The following is a 12,001-nucleotide window of genomic DNA, read 5'->3' on the forward strand; positions in this document are numbered from 1 at the left end:
CTAGAATAAGGAAAGTATTTCCATTCTACCCTGCAGGTAGGTGTGCCCCTGTGAGTAAGTTCTGGCCAATGTACTGGAGTGGAAGCCGTGTGTGCAGATTCTGAGTGGTGTCCCTTAAAGGCAAAGGTATGCACTTCATTTCCTTCTTTCTCCTCCCCCGGATGGCTGCAGCGGGGACTGGAGCAGCCCTCTCAGGTCATCAAATGAAGCTGCCTGTGGAGGATGGCAGAACATCAAGCCAGGGGGACCCTTGCTCTCTGCTGAATCAGGAAGCTGCTACACTGAACTCCTTGCCCAGACTTTTCCATGAGAAAGAAGTCAATGTCTGTCTTTTGGAATCCTTGTTCGGGGAGAATACCTGTTAAAACAGTTGAATTAATATTCTAGTCCAGGGGAGGTTATGAGCGGTGGGGTTACAAGGCACATTTCTGACATTCGAATGGAAGAGACAAAGATAAAGCATGTAAAACAGAATTGAAAAGAACGGATACATCCGTGCAGGTGGTGCACCAAGGGCTGACGATCCAGAGCCACTGTAGGTGGGAGTGCCGATATCTAGGGTGACTAGGAAAGGCCTGTCCAGGAGGTGACCTTCCAGATGAGGCTGAAAGATAAACAGGAGCCAGCCATGGAAGGTCTCAAGGGAGAACAAATAACAAAGCTAAAGCCCTGAACTGGGAACCAGATTGGCGAGGTCAAGGCTCGGAAAGATACGCCTATGTATCCTTTTGTTAGAAAGCTGAGAATAAGTACTTTTTTTAATTAGGAATTTCTTGATGTATATTTATGCATTCATTAATTAGTTCTTTTGGTCTTGAAAGGCTTAAGAGGCTCTAATTTGCCCGTCTCCTCCCACTATTGGCACGGGTGCTGGCCAGTTTCCCACACTCTCATCTCGTGCTTTGCCACGAAATCTGCTACACACTGTCCTTTGGCCTGGCTGATCTCATATAAATCCTCTCCTGCTAGAATTCACTGCCCACAACCCTGCCAATAAAAGCGAGGCTCATCCCCGCTGCACAGAACTCTATTTCTATCCCCTGCAGCACAACCACCTCCTTCTCCTGTGACCTGCCAGCCATGAAGTTACTTCTGTTTCTTCTCATCCTTCTGGCCATGGAACCAGTGGTCTCAGGTAACTTGGGTCCCTCTCAAGTGTCTGGGATCGTGGTCATGAACTTTTCACTTTCCTCTCCTCTTCACTGCGGGCAGCACGAAGCTTTTCCTCATCTGATGCGGCTTTGGGAGGTTTCCCCATGATCAGCTCACATCCACATTTTTCCCTGATTCTTTTTTTTGCCAAGGTGGTGGGATGGTAGCTATTTGGAGCATCTGACACTTAAGGGCAGGGTAGTATTCTGGTGGGACCTGGGAGACGGTTTAGGGGTGATGGGTTGGGTGCAGACTGGGGACTTGTTGGGGGCTTTAGGACATTAGATTAGAAGCTGATGACAAGTTGTGATGGGGAGAAAGACCTTGGGGTTGGAGTGGTAGGGGGAAGATTAGGACGAGCTGGAGGTGAGGTATTGGGCTTCCCTGATGGTTTGGAGAGGGCTGGGGAGGAGATGGGATTTGGGGTTGAGTGGAGGTGGTGCTGGGGGTAGACTGGGGCTTGGGCGGAAGCTGGGAGTTGGTAATGAATAGTGCAGGGTGTCTGATGACTGCTGCTCAGAATTGAGGCTGGTGACTTGATTTAATTTGGGTCTGGCTTGGAGTTCAGGCTCAAGGGGCATTGAGTTGGGTAGGGCTCAGCATCCTACTTCAAATTGGATGGGGTTTTGAATTTGAATTGGGTGAATATGGTCAAGGAGGACTGGAGACTGCATTGTGGCTGGACCCAGGGCTAGTTGAGCTGAAGTTATGGCCAGGCTGTTGATAAAGAGCTGAGTCTGTTGAAGTGTGGATGAATCCCTTCCATCTCCTAATCTTATAGTTGTTTATTTCCTTTCTCGTCATTCCCAAGCTCCATTAAGGAAGGATCTTCATTGGCAGCAAGTGATCCCAAAGTTAGGAGTAGCAGGTTGGGGTATAGGAAGACAGAGGGTGGGATGTCTGAAAGCCTTGGATCCCCCAAGGTTGAAACAATTGTCTTGGTTCCCTCCCCTCTCAAGATCGTTTCTCTCCTTTCCTGGGACTGTGTCCAGTGTTACTTCCTCAACTGTCTCCCCTTCTCCCCTGTCCTGTTCCTCCTCTTGTCTTGCCACTTGAGGGATACTAACATCTGCTTAATGGTTGTTCCTGGGCCCAACAGCAGAGTGTTGGATGAATGGACATTGCCGGTTGGTGTGCAAAAGTGATGAAGACAGTCTCATTCGTTGCTCAAATCGTAAACGGTGCTGTGTCCTTAGTCGTTACTTAACTGTCCAACCAATGACAGTTGAAAGAATACAGCCCTGGACCGTTCCTCCAATGTCCAAGCAAGTAGAACATAAAGCCAAACCTGGCAAAAGAGGGAATATAAATGGATATCGTGGATAGAAATGGCTTTGTTTCAGGTTCCTTAGCTCCCACATTCCGTTAAAAGTCACAAATCTGTTTCTTGTGGCTGTCAATCATGAGGAATGATGCTCCAAATGGATTGAGGGTGGAGGGATGGCAGGATGGGGGTTAAGAGGTAGCAGAGGGACATCTCTGGGGCTTGGACGCAGCAGTGGGGTGATGGTTCCTCATCTACCAGCTGCAGGAAAGGCTACTGGGTCGGGAGTGGACTGAGAAGTACATCTGGGAAACCAAGAGACTTAAAGGCACAGCAGGTCCTGAGAGGGGGAGAACCCTTGGGCGGGAGAGTTGGTCCATCCTGGAGGTGAAAGGCTGGGGGTTGACATGGGCTGATTAGAGCCCAAATCCTTGGGTTTCTAGGGAAATTGGCTGAGATGACTTTTGATCTTGGAGATCCCACAGCGCCAAGGATCAGAGGGTTTCCAAGTGCTAAAAACAGATAAAGCACATGATTTTACCCATTTATAAATGAGTTTGTTTACTATCCAGTTCGTCTGTTCTGTCATGGATTCAGTTGTTCAGTCCCCTCAGCCTTGCCACTTACCGCTGTCAGACTCTGTTCATATCCCCCTCCAGGCTTCAGCTTCCCCATCTGCGAAGTTGGAACCATAGACAATCTCAAAGCTCAGGATTGTGGGAAGAAGGAAGTGAAATAATGTAGCTCACAGTGCCCAGTATATCGTAAGCCCTAATTAATGTTAGCTATTACTATTATTGCTCATTGATTTCTTCAAGCATTTAAGGAATATGTGCTGTGTGCCTTCCAGCTGTGTTAGACTCTGAGGGAGACAGAAACCTGCCTCATTTAATTTAGCCTGGGAGAAGACCAACCCATGGGGAACATTCAAGAATTCTAATCGGGTACCTAGAGGACTTGGGTGTCTTCCCGGCTTTGTGGTCTCAAATCCTATTCTCTGGGCCCCATGTATCCAATACAGTTGTTCATCCCTGAACTGTGTTCCCTGTAGTGAGGTCAGAGACCAGGAATGTTCTGTAAAGCATGGTTCATGACATGAAGACAGAATAAGTTCATCCTGACTCTTGGAGATAATTTGCTCTCAGTTCAATATTTCTGCTCTTAGACTCTGGGAAGAGAGACACCTCTTCCTCTGATCCTGGTCCTACTCTGGGTGTCCTCTGATTAAGTCACTCCCTATGGGGTTGAGAGTTGATGGGGGCAAGTGGGGTGTATCCATTTAGAGACCGTGTCCTCCTCTCCTTCCAAGACCATGCTTTGAGCACCTGGGGCGTGGAATTCCCTCCCAAAGAACCCCCGTGCTGTTTCCAAGGACCACATGGGCTTTCCCCAGCTCCACCCCTGGAAGGTGGGGCCCACTGTGTGTGCAACTTAGGCAGGAGGAGGGTCAAGGACACTCTTGTTTGCAGGGGCAGTGGGCCATTGGGGATGTTCAGGCTGCACTGTCCATGTCTTGCATGAAAGAGTCCTCACAGTGTGGGGCAGAGTTGGGGATGGGAGAGAGGAGAGCTGGGCTGTGGACTGAGCCAGCTCCCCTCAGGCCGCCATCTTCCTGCACAGAACTCTGAAGAATCCAAGAATCACAAATTCAAATCTGCCCTTTCAGGTCATTATGAAGGGCTATTTCAAAGATCTTTTTTTTTTTTTTTTTTAATTTTTAAAATGTTTATCTTTGGCGGGGGGAGGGGCAGATTTGGGGATGGGAGAGAGGAGAGCTGGGCTGTGGACTGAGCCAGCTCCCCTCAGGCCGCCATCTTCCTGCACAGAACTCTGAAGAATCCAAGAATCACAAATTCAAATCTGCCCTTTCAGGTCATTATGAAGGGCTATTTCAAAGATCTTTTTTTTTTTTTTTTTTTAATTTTTAAAATGTTTATCTTTGGCGGGGGGAGGGGCAGAGAGAGAGAGGGAGACACAGAATCCGAAGCAGGCTCCAGGCTCCGAGCTGTCAGCACAGAGCCTGACGCGGGGCTCAACCCCACAAACTGTGAGATCATGACCTGAGCCAAAGTCAGACACTTTGACCGACTGAGCCACCCAGACACCCCATGAAGGGCTATTTCACAAAGGGCCATAGGATAGATTTTATTTATCTCACTTGTTAGCTTTATTCATAACTGTTAAATATGCAGACATATGATAGATGAGCTTCCATTTGCATTCCTGCCCCGGGACCCACACACATTAGGGTTGTGTCTGGAATCTGGATCGTGCTCTGGTGCACAGCCCATCTCCAAGCTCACTTCAGAGGCAGGGGCTGCGTAATGTGTGCGTCCACATGCTCGACGCCTGTGTGATCTGGGGAGACTCTTAGGCTGCCCACCAGAGCTCCCTGGGCCCTGGGTGAGCCCATCCAAAATACTTCCTCACTGGCTTCTCTGCCTCCAGATTCTCTTTGCTGCAGTAAACATGGGAATGCAGATACCTTTTTGAGATCCTGTTTTCATTTCCTTTGGATGTATACCCAGAACTGGGATTGCTGGATCATAGGATAGTTCTGTTTGTAACGCTTTGAGGAAAATATTGTTTTCCATTGTGGCTGCACCAATTATATTCCCACCAACAAGTGCACAAGGGTTCCCTTTTCTCCCCACCCTCATCAACTTTTTATTTGAACTTATTTGAACTTTTTGTTTTGAAATACTTATTGGTTCATAGGAGGTTGCAAAGATAGTACAAAGAGAGGTCCTACGGACCTTTCATACAGTTTCCTACCGAAGATTATATTTTATGTAACCATAATACAATACACAAACCAGGAGACTGGTATTGTTGCAATGTGTGTGCATACTTCTATGGCATTTTCTTGCAACTGCAGCATTGTGTAACTACCACTGTTATCAAGATACAGACCCATGCTATCAGCATAGAGATCCTTCTCCTGCTACTCTTTCCCAGTGGCACGGACTCTTCCCTGCCTCCACCGTCTGTCGCTAACCTTAACCTTTGGCAACCACTAATCCGCTTCTTATCTCCCTAATATTTATCATTTAGAAAGTGTTATATAAATGGGATCATACGTCATCTTTTGAGATTGGCTTTTTTTCTTTTTAAGACAGCATTATGCTCTTGAGATCTATCCAAGTTGTATGGATCAATTTCTCTTAATCTTTAAAAAAGGTCATTTCTTTTAAAATCTGAGTAGTTCTAGCCAATGCATTAAGGCAAGAAAAAGAAATAAAGGCATACAAGTTAGAAAGGAAAAAAATAAAAACTGTCTGTATTTGCAGATATCATAATGGCTTCTGTAGAAAATCCCAAGGAAGCTACAAAAAAAAAATCTAGAACTAATAATTCAGTTCAGTAAGGTCCTAGGATACAAGATAAACATAAAACAAATTGCATTTCTACATACTATCATTGAATATGTGAACTCTGAAATTAAAAATACAGTACCATTCACAATCACTCCAAAAAGTATAAAATGCTTAGGTGTATACCTAATAAAACATGTGTAGCAAGTGTATGCTGAGAACTACAGAATGTCGATAAAAGAAAGAAGATCTAAATAAATGAAGAGACATACTATGTTTATAGAGTGTAAGATTCAACAAGCAAATATGCCAATTCTCCTCAAACTGGTAGGCACTCTTGACACAATTTCTATCAAAATCCCAGCAGCATTTTTGGTAGATAGAGACAAGATTATTTTGTCTATATCTTGTCAATGGAGAAAAATCCACAAAGGAATGAGACCAGCTAAAACAAGTTTGTACAAAAAGAATAAAGTCAGAGGAAGCATTCTAGCAGATATCAAGACTTCCATAGCTAAGGTAATCAAGACTGTGTGATTTTGGTGGAGAGACAGACATATGGATCAATGGAACAGAATAGCAAACCGGGAATAGGTCCACATGTGTACAGCCAACTGATTTTTCACAAATGTGCAAAAGCAATTCAATGGGAGAAAGATAGCTTTTTCAACAAATGGTGCTGGATTAATGAGACATCTGTAAGAAAAGAAAGAAAAGAGAGAAAGAGACGGAGGGGCGGGGAAAGAACCTCAATCTAAACCTCACATCTTATATGAAATTTAACTCAAAATGGCTCATAGATTTAAACATAAGATGTAGAGGCGCCTGGGTGGCTCAGTTGGTTAAGTGTCTGACTTCGGCTCAGGTCATAATCTCACGGTTTGTGGGTTCGAGCCCCACATCAGGCTCTGTGCTGACAGCTCAGAGCCTGGACCTTGCTTCAGATTCTGTGTCTCCCTCTCTCTCTGCTCCTCCCCAACTCGTGCTCTGTCTCTGTCTCTGTCTCTCAAAAATGAATAAACATTTAAAAAAGTTAAAAAGAAATAAATAAAAATAAACAAAAGACGTAAAAGTATAAAACTTCTGGCAGAAAACATAGGAATAATCTCTCAGGCCTAGGGCTAGATGAAAAGTTCTGAGATATGAAAAGCACAATCCACAAGGGAAAAAAAAGTTAGCAAGTTGGACTTCATCAAAATTCAAAACGTTCACTCTGCAAGAGGGCCTGTGAATAGGATATACTGAAAGGCAAATTGCAGAAATATTTGCAAGCCACGTATCTGACAAAGGACCTGTACCTAGAATACAGAAACAACTCTCAAAACTAAACAGTAAAAACCAAGCCATCGAATTAGGAGAAAGACAATTCATCAAAGAGGGCATACAGATGTCAAATAGGCACACGGAAAGATGTTCAACATCGTTAGCCATCAGGGATATTCATATTAAGATGATACGATATGGGAATGCAAGCTGGTGCAGCCACTCTGGAAAACAGTATGGAGGTTCCTCAAAAAACTAAAAATAGAACTACCCTACGACCCAGCAATTGCACTACTAGGCATTTATCCATGGGATACAGGTGTACTGTTTCAAAGGGACACAGGCACCCCCATGTTTATAGCAGCACTATCAACAACAGCCAAAGTATGGAAAGAGCCCAAATGTCCATCGATGGATGAATGGATAAAGAAGATGTGGTATATATATACAATGGAGTATTACTCGGCAATCAAAAAGAATGAAATCTTGCCATTTGCAACGACATGGATGGAACTGGAGGGTATTACGCTAAGTGAAATCAGTCAGCCAGAGAAAGACAAAAATCATGTGACTTCACTCATATGAAGACTTTAAGAGACAAAACAGATGAACACGAGGGAAGGGAAACAAAAATAATATAAAAACCAGGAGGGGGACAAAACAGAAGAGACTCATAAATCTGGAGAACAAACTGAGGGTTACGGGAGGGGTTGTGGGAGGGGGGATGGGCTAAATGGGTAAGGGGCACCAGGAATCTACTCCTGAAATCATTGTCTAACTAATTTGGATGTAAATTTAAAAAAGTAAAAAATAAAACAAGTTAAAAAAAAAAAGATGATATGGTATTCCACTACATAATTATTAGAACCGCTGAATTTAAATGCAGTGACATTACCAAACACTGGCAAGGAGGCAGAGAACATGGACCTTTTATACATTGCCACTGAGAAGGTTAAGTGGTATGGCAACTCTGGAAAACAGTTTTCCAGTTTCCTTTTAAAAAACAAAATATACACTAACTGTGTTGCCCAGCAAATGCACCCCTGGGCATTTAATCTAAAGACATGAAAATTTAGTTTCAAAAACTTGTAGATGAATGTCCATAACAGCTTTGTTTGCCTTTAAGGGATTCTTTAAAAAAAATTTTTTTTACGTTTATTTATTTTTGAGAGAGAAAGAGACAGAGTGCAAGCAGGGGAGGGGCAGAGAGAGAGGGAGACACAGAATCTGAAACACGCTCCAGGCTCTGAGCTGTCAGCACAGAGCCCGACGCGGGGCTTGAGCTCACGAGCCATGAGATCATGACCTGAGCTGAAGTCGGATGCTTAACAGACTGAGCTACCCAGGCGCCCCTTAAGGGATTCTTTAAAAAAAAAAAAAAAGACTTTATGCTTTTAGACTGGTTTTAGGTTCATAGGAAATTTGAGAAGAAGGTACAGAGATTTCCCACATATCCTCTACCTTCACTCATGCACAGCCTTCCCTATTATCAACGTCCCTCACAGAGTGGTACATTTGTTACAACTGATAAACTCTATTGACACATCATTATCACCCAAAGTCCATATTTAAAAAAAAAATTTTTTTAATGGTCATTTATTTTTGAGACAGAGAGAGACAGAGCATGAGCGAGGGGCAGAGAGAGAGGGAGACGCAGAATCCGAAGCAGGCTCCAGGCTGTCAGCTGTCAGCACAGAGCCTGACATGGGGCTCAAACCCATGAACTTGGAGATCATGACCTGAGCCGAAGTCAGACGCTCAACTGACTGAGCCACCCAGGCGCCCCACCCAAAGTCCATATTTTACCTTAGGGTTCACCCTGGGTACTGTACTGTGGGTTTGGACAAATGTATAATGATATGAATAGATCATTCCAGGATCATATGGAGTAACTTCACTGTAAATCCTCCAAATCCTCTGTGCTTTGCCTCTTCATCTGCCTCCTACCCCAACCTCTGGTAACCACTGATCTTTTTATTACCCCCGTTATTTTGCCTTTTCCGAAATGTCATACAGTTGAAATCATACACTATGGAGCCTTCTCAGATTGGCTTCTTTCACTCACTGATGTGCATTTAAGAGTCCTCCGTGTCTGTTCGTGACTTCATAGCTCATTTCTTTTTATCACTGAATAATAATCTCTTGTCTGGACAGACCACAGTTTATTTGTCCATTCACCTACTGAAGGGAATCTTGGTTGTTTCTAATTTGGGGCAGTTATAAATAAAACTACAAACATCATGTGCAGATTTTTTTTTTCATGGTGAAGACTGGTTTATTGGTGGTAGTTAGTATAAGTCAATAAATATTGATCCTCAAAGAAGAACCTAGTTATTTATTGATTACTGGTCCATAGAGATCTGAATGAAATTGAACCAGCTGCCTGCTTAGATGATACACGGAAGTCAATGCTGCTTCTTGGGAAATGGAGCCACAGCTAGCTGATATATAGCATAGGCTGTTCCACCAACTGTAAGCATCACAGTGGCTCTATACGGGAAGACATCAGCTCTCTCTCTACAGGGAGACATCAGCTCTCTCTCTACAGGAAGACCTCAGCTCTCTCTTTCTACAGGAAGACATCAGCTATCTATACAGGGAGACATCAGCTCTCTCTCTCTCTACAGGAAGATATCAGCTCTTTCTCTACAGGGAGACATCAGCCCTCTCTCTACAGGAAGACCTCAGCTCTCTCTCTCTACAGGAAGACATCAGCTATCTATACAGGGAGACATCAGCTCTCTCTCTACCGGAAGACATCAGCGCTCTCTACAGGAAGATATCAGCTCTCTCCCTCTGCAGGAAAACATCAGCTCCGCTACCCTATGGATGCACTGGAATTCCATTATCCTCCTGAAGCTTTTGTTTCTCTGAGCTTGATTTTCAAACTGCCTGTGTGAAGCACAGTGAAGCAGTTCATGTGCAGATTTCTGTGTAGACATAAGTTTTCAAGTTCTGGTAAATACTAAGAAGCACAACCGCTGGATTGTGTGGTAAGTGTATGTTTCGTTTCATAAGAAACTGACAAACTGTCTTTCAAAGTGGCCGTATCGTTTCGCATTCCCATCAGCAGCATAGGAGAGTTTCTGTTGCTTTACATTCTTCCCAGCATTTGGTGTCAGTGTTCCAGATTTTGGTCATTCTAATAGGTGGGCAGTGGTGGCACATAAGTATTTCAAAAAAAATTTTTTTTTTACATTTATTTCTGAGAGACAGAGAGAGACAGAGCACAGGTGGGGGAGGAGCAGAGAGAGAATGAGACACAGAATCTGAAGCAGGCTTTGGTCTCCGAGCCGTTAGCACAGAGCCCCATGAGGGGCTCAAACCCACAAACGGTGAGATCTTGACCTGAGCCGAAGTTGGACACTCAACCGACTGAGCCACCCAGGCACCCCACACATAATTATTTCAGCCCTTTAGGTTTTGACTGTGCTCCTTGACTCTTCAGATCTATGTTAGTATTGCCAGTATTAAATGGAAATTAACCATCTGTATTTTTTTTTTTTTTTTTTTGGCCAGGCAGACATCACACTCTTCGATGCATGGGAAACATGGGAATCTGTAGACCCTCTTGCAGAAAGTCTGAACAACCCTACCTCTACTGCTTAAATTATCAGTCATGCTGCCTCCAGTCCTACATGAGGATAAGCATTTCTGGCAGAGAGACGAAAAATGACTGGAGCCAACAGAATCGCTGGCCAAAAATACCTTGAGTGCTGGTGATCAGCATCTTCAGGCTGCTATCAAGACCCCTTATTAAAATTCATGCACCTGCCACCCTTGTCTGTCTTTTGTCCATTGGAAATCACAGCGAGAGATTGGGTTTTGAGTGATGAGGTATCTGTGCCATTCTGGATCCAGCTCTGTGGGAGAGAAAACTGGAGTGACAAGAAGAATCTAGAAAAACCACGGACGATGGGGAGAGAAGGTCCTGAGGCCACTGAGGGAGAGTTGAAGCGTTTGGGCAGAGCCAGGACTTCAGCTGTGCCGTGGAGGGCTCAGAGGGGGATCAGAGTTAGTAGGATGGATGCACAGGGCAGTGGGTGGGCGTCTTGTAGACAAGCATGTCTTCATTTATGGAAGAATTTCCTAACCAGCTGCTGTAGTGTGAATAAGTTGTTTCTGCCAAGGCTTCAAGTCGTGAGGCTGGAGGTCTGTCCGGTGATTATTGAGGAAGGAATTTGAATGTTACATGCTGTTGTTCTTTTGGATGATTGTCAGGGACTTTTTATTTTTTAGAGAGCGCGAGCAAGTGGGGGAGGGGCAGAGAGGCAGAGAGAGAATCTTAAGCAGGCTCCACACCCAGCAAAGGGGCCGCCTACGCCACCACGGGGCTCAATCCCCCCGAACCGTGAGATCGTGACCTGAGCCAAAATTAAGAGTCAGACACTCAACCGGCTGAGCCACCCAGGCGCCCCAGTTAAGGACTTTTAATCCCTGAAAGTCTAGGAGGCGTGTGCCCCCAATGACAACCAACATGAGCTTTTTGAGGTAAAATTCTAATTTTACTTTTTCTGTCTTCCCTCCACTCGTATCTCCTTTCTTTCTCCACCTTTACTTCCAAATGTTGTCAAAAGGAGAGTAGCTACATTTACCAGGGATCTTTCTCTAGTCTCTGTCTCAACTTGTTACAGTTTGCTTTTGGGCTTATGGTACCATTGAACTGGCTTGGGCCAAGGTCACTGGCGCACTTCCTTTCTGAAAGGTCCCTGGATGTTGCTCAACTTGCATCTCACTCTGCCTCTCGGTAGCGATAGCGTTTCCAACCACAATTCATCCTCTCCCTGGAAACTGGGTTGGCTGCTGTGACTTCACTCTTTCTTTGTTTCCCTCCTAACCTCTGGGCTGCTCCTCCCCCATTGCCTCTCGGGGTTCCTCCGCTGGCATTTGTCACCTTGCATCCCTCTGGTTCTCTCTCCTTTTGTGAGAATCAGTACTGTCCACATTCCTAGGAGAAGGCTGACAGTTCTCCAGCCGTGTTAACAAGTAAATACCTTGAAAGGTTTTT

At 44.7% G+C, this 12,001-nt stretch overlaps 1 protein-coding gene across 1 annotated transcript; it reads left to right on the top strand.

The window, feature by feature from the left end:
* Positions 1-902: 902 nt before the first annotated feature.
* LOC109272602 (beta-defensin 119) lies at positions 903-10,768 on the top strand. Its single transcript, XM_019458878.2, has 2 exons — positions 903-1,135; positions 10,513-10,768. The coding sequence occupies exons 1-2, from the start codon at positions 1,081-1,083 to the stop codon at positions 10,704-10,706; spliced, it is 249 nt and encodes an 82-aa protein (XP_019314423.1). The 5' UTR covers positions 903-1,080; the 3' UTR covers positions 10,707-10,768.
* The last annotated feature ends 1,233 nt before the right edge of the window (positions 10,769-12,001 follow it).

The sequence above is a fragment of the Panthera pardus genome, unplaced genomic scaffold, assembly GCF_024362965.1.
Source record: "Panthera pardus isolate Hobbes unplaced genomic scaffold, ASM2436296v1 HiC_scaffold_25, whole genome shotgun sequence".
NCBI classification, from domain to species: domain Eukaryota; kingdom Metazoa; phylum Chordata; class Mammalia; order Carnivora; family Felidae; genus Panthera; species Panthera pardus.

Bases quoted from the DNA above. Each gene is read 5' to 3' on its own strand.
- LOC109272602 (XM_019458878.2), top strand. From the start codon at position 1,081: ATGAAGTTACTTCTGTTTCTTCTCATCCTTCTGGCCATGGAACCAGTG. The intron at 1,136-10,512 runs GTAACTTGGGTC...TTTTTTGGCCAG, and splicing joins CATGGAACCAGTGGTCTCAG to GCAGACATCACACTCTTCGA.